This window comes from Alexandromys fortis, unplaced genomic scaffold (assembly GCF_014885135.2).
Source record: "Alexandromys fortis isolate MF-2015 unplaced genomic scaffold, M_Fortis_MF-2015_v1.1 scaffold_757, whole genome shotgun sequence".
Lineage (NCBI taxonomy): Eukaryota > Metazoa > Chordata > Mammalia > Rodentia > Cricetidae > Alexandromys > Alexandromys fortis.
In genome coordinates this window covers 1-2,226 of record NW_026068625.1, presented here as the reverse complement: position 1 = coordinate 2,226, position 2,226 = coordinate 1, and the positions used below count along the sequence as shown (strand labels likewise).

At 37.9% G+C, this 2,226-nt stretch overlaps 1 protein-coding gene across 1 annotated transcript in view; it reads right to left on the bottom strand.

Moving 5' to 3' along the window:
• LOC126495982 (lymphocyte-specific helicase) overlaps positions 1 to 1,770 on the bottom strand; it is a gene marked incomplete at its 5' end in the record, with an annotated part of 20,077 nt that extends 18,307 nt beyond the window's left edge. The window contains 3 exons of the mRNA XM_050133577.1: positions 363 to 401; positions 1,578 to 1,642; positions 1,734 to 1,770. Of these exons, the coding sequence (XP_049989534.1) occupies positions 363 to 401; positions 1,578 to 1,642; positions 1,734 to 1,770 (141 nt within the window). The remainder of the gene's footprint in view (positions 1 to 362; positions 402 to 1,577; positions 1,643 to 1,733) is intronic.
• Between the last annotated feature and the right edge of the window lie 456 nt (positions 1,771 to 2,226).

Genomic DNA, 2,226 nt, shown 5'->3' with positions numbered 1-2,226 from the left:
CTCTCCCTCAAAAAAAAAAAAAAAAAAAAAAAAAAATGATAGATAGATAGATAGATAGATAGATAGATAGATAGATAGATAGATAGATAAAAAGTTAAGAAGATGGCTCAACATTTACTATCAACTCTTACAATGGAAGATCTGACTTGTTCAATCCCTGGGACCCACAAATAAAGAGAAACCATATCCTCTAACTAAATGAATGTATATCAAAAATAATGCCAAAGGGGCCAGTCAGATGTCACAGAAGAAAAGGCGCCTACAATCAAGCCTACGTTGTCTTCTGAGCCCCACACAAGTGCCACGACACATACACATCATGCACAGAACACACACACCGTAATAAAATTTATAAATCTTACCTCATTGTCCTTATGCTTTTTAGCCACTGACAAAATTTCCTAAAAAGTTGGAAAAAATAAAAATAATGTGTAAGATTATCACTTCCATGACCCCAGCAACATGGTCCAGGCAAACTAATACTACTCTCATCCTTAATCAAAGAAGCATCTCTTTATAGTGAACAGTAGTGAATGCAGAGATGCACGGCTGATGAAGACACTCAGGACCTGTTTAGTCCCTAACATTTTGGGGGGAAAGGGCAGGGAGAAAGAGATCCGAGAAAAGAACATGGGATGAAATACTTTAAAGAAGCATGAGCTGGCAGTGGTAATGCCTTTAATCTCAGAATTGTAGAGGCAGAGACAAGTAGATCTCTGCAAGTTCAAGGCCAACTTCATCTACATAGCAAATTCTAAGCTAGTTAAGGCTAAACAGTGAGACCCTGTCTCAAAATAAAAAATGATTAACATTAAATTTAAGATTCTTGCCAGGCAGTGGTGGCACACGCCTTTAATCCCAGCACTCGGGAGGCATAGGCAAACAAATCTCTGAGTTCGAGGCCAGCCTGATCTACAAGAGCTAGTTCATCCAAAATAGTCCCCTCACTGCCTCCACACATTACTGCTATAAACCAGAATGCTTTGCTCTATTTTCTCCATCAAAAAAATTCTGATATTAATTTATAAAAATCCACTTAAGCTAATAAATATATGATAAAGGCTGATATAACTGTATAATACTGTAGCCCCAGCACTCAGGAGGCTGGGACAGCAGAATCCAAGTTAGAGGTCAGCCTGAGCCATATACTAAGACTCTGTCTCAAAAAAATTAAAATTAGGACTAGATAGATGGCTCAGTGGTTAAGAGCATGGAAGTTCAATTCCTATCATCCACATGGTAACTCACAATCTTTCTGTAATTCTGGTTCCTGGGGATCTAATGTTCTGTTCTGACTCTTAGGACACTACACATACATACACAGGCAAAACAGCCATAAAAATATTTTTTTTTAAATTGAGTAGCTTTGTTTTCTTAAAACAGGATCTCACCACATAGCCCTGTCTGGCCTAGGAACTATGCAGACCAAGCTGGACTGCCTGGCTGTCACTGCCTCCCAGTTGCTAGAATTAAAGGCAATTGTCACCAAATCCAGTTAAGTAAATACATTTTTAAAGAAAAACCTACATTAGGTTTTAGTCAACATCCAATATTAAGTAACCTCCTTCGAGTATTACCTCTTTTGACATGACCTCTGCAATGTTGTACGATTCTTCTTCTCTTCCTCTTTTTTTTCTCATGACTATAAAACAAAACCATGTAATTTTTTTTTATAGCAAGTAAAAACAGAAGGGCAAACATACATTCTTCAAGCAGAAACAAAGTTAATTTACCTGGATTCTCTTCGCTTGCATCAACTAAATTTTTACCCTATAAAATAAAGATTTAGAATGTTAGTATTTGTTATTAATTTTGTGTTTCGCCTACATGTGTCTGTGCACCATGTGCATGCCTGATGCTGTGGAAGCCCATAAAGGTGTATTCGTTCCACCTTGACTAAAGGTCAGAGAGTTCAGACTTATTCTTGCTTCTTCAAGGTTATATGACTAGATGCTTGAGATAAAGTGTGACTACAGAATATTTTGCCTAGACAAAAGAATATTTTGATCTAGGGTGTGGTTACTTAATGTTTTGAGACGCGGAGAAACGACATTTGTTTGTTCTTTGTATTATGGTAGAGACATCTTTTGCCCACCCTCTTTAGATTTGAGTATATAAGAACTTTGAGGGGGCTGGAGAGATGGCTCAGTGGTTAAGAGTATTGCCTGCTCTTCCAAAGGTCCTGAGTTCAATTCCCGGCAACCACATGGTGGCTCACAACCATCT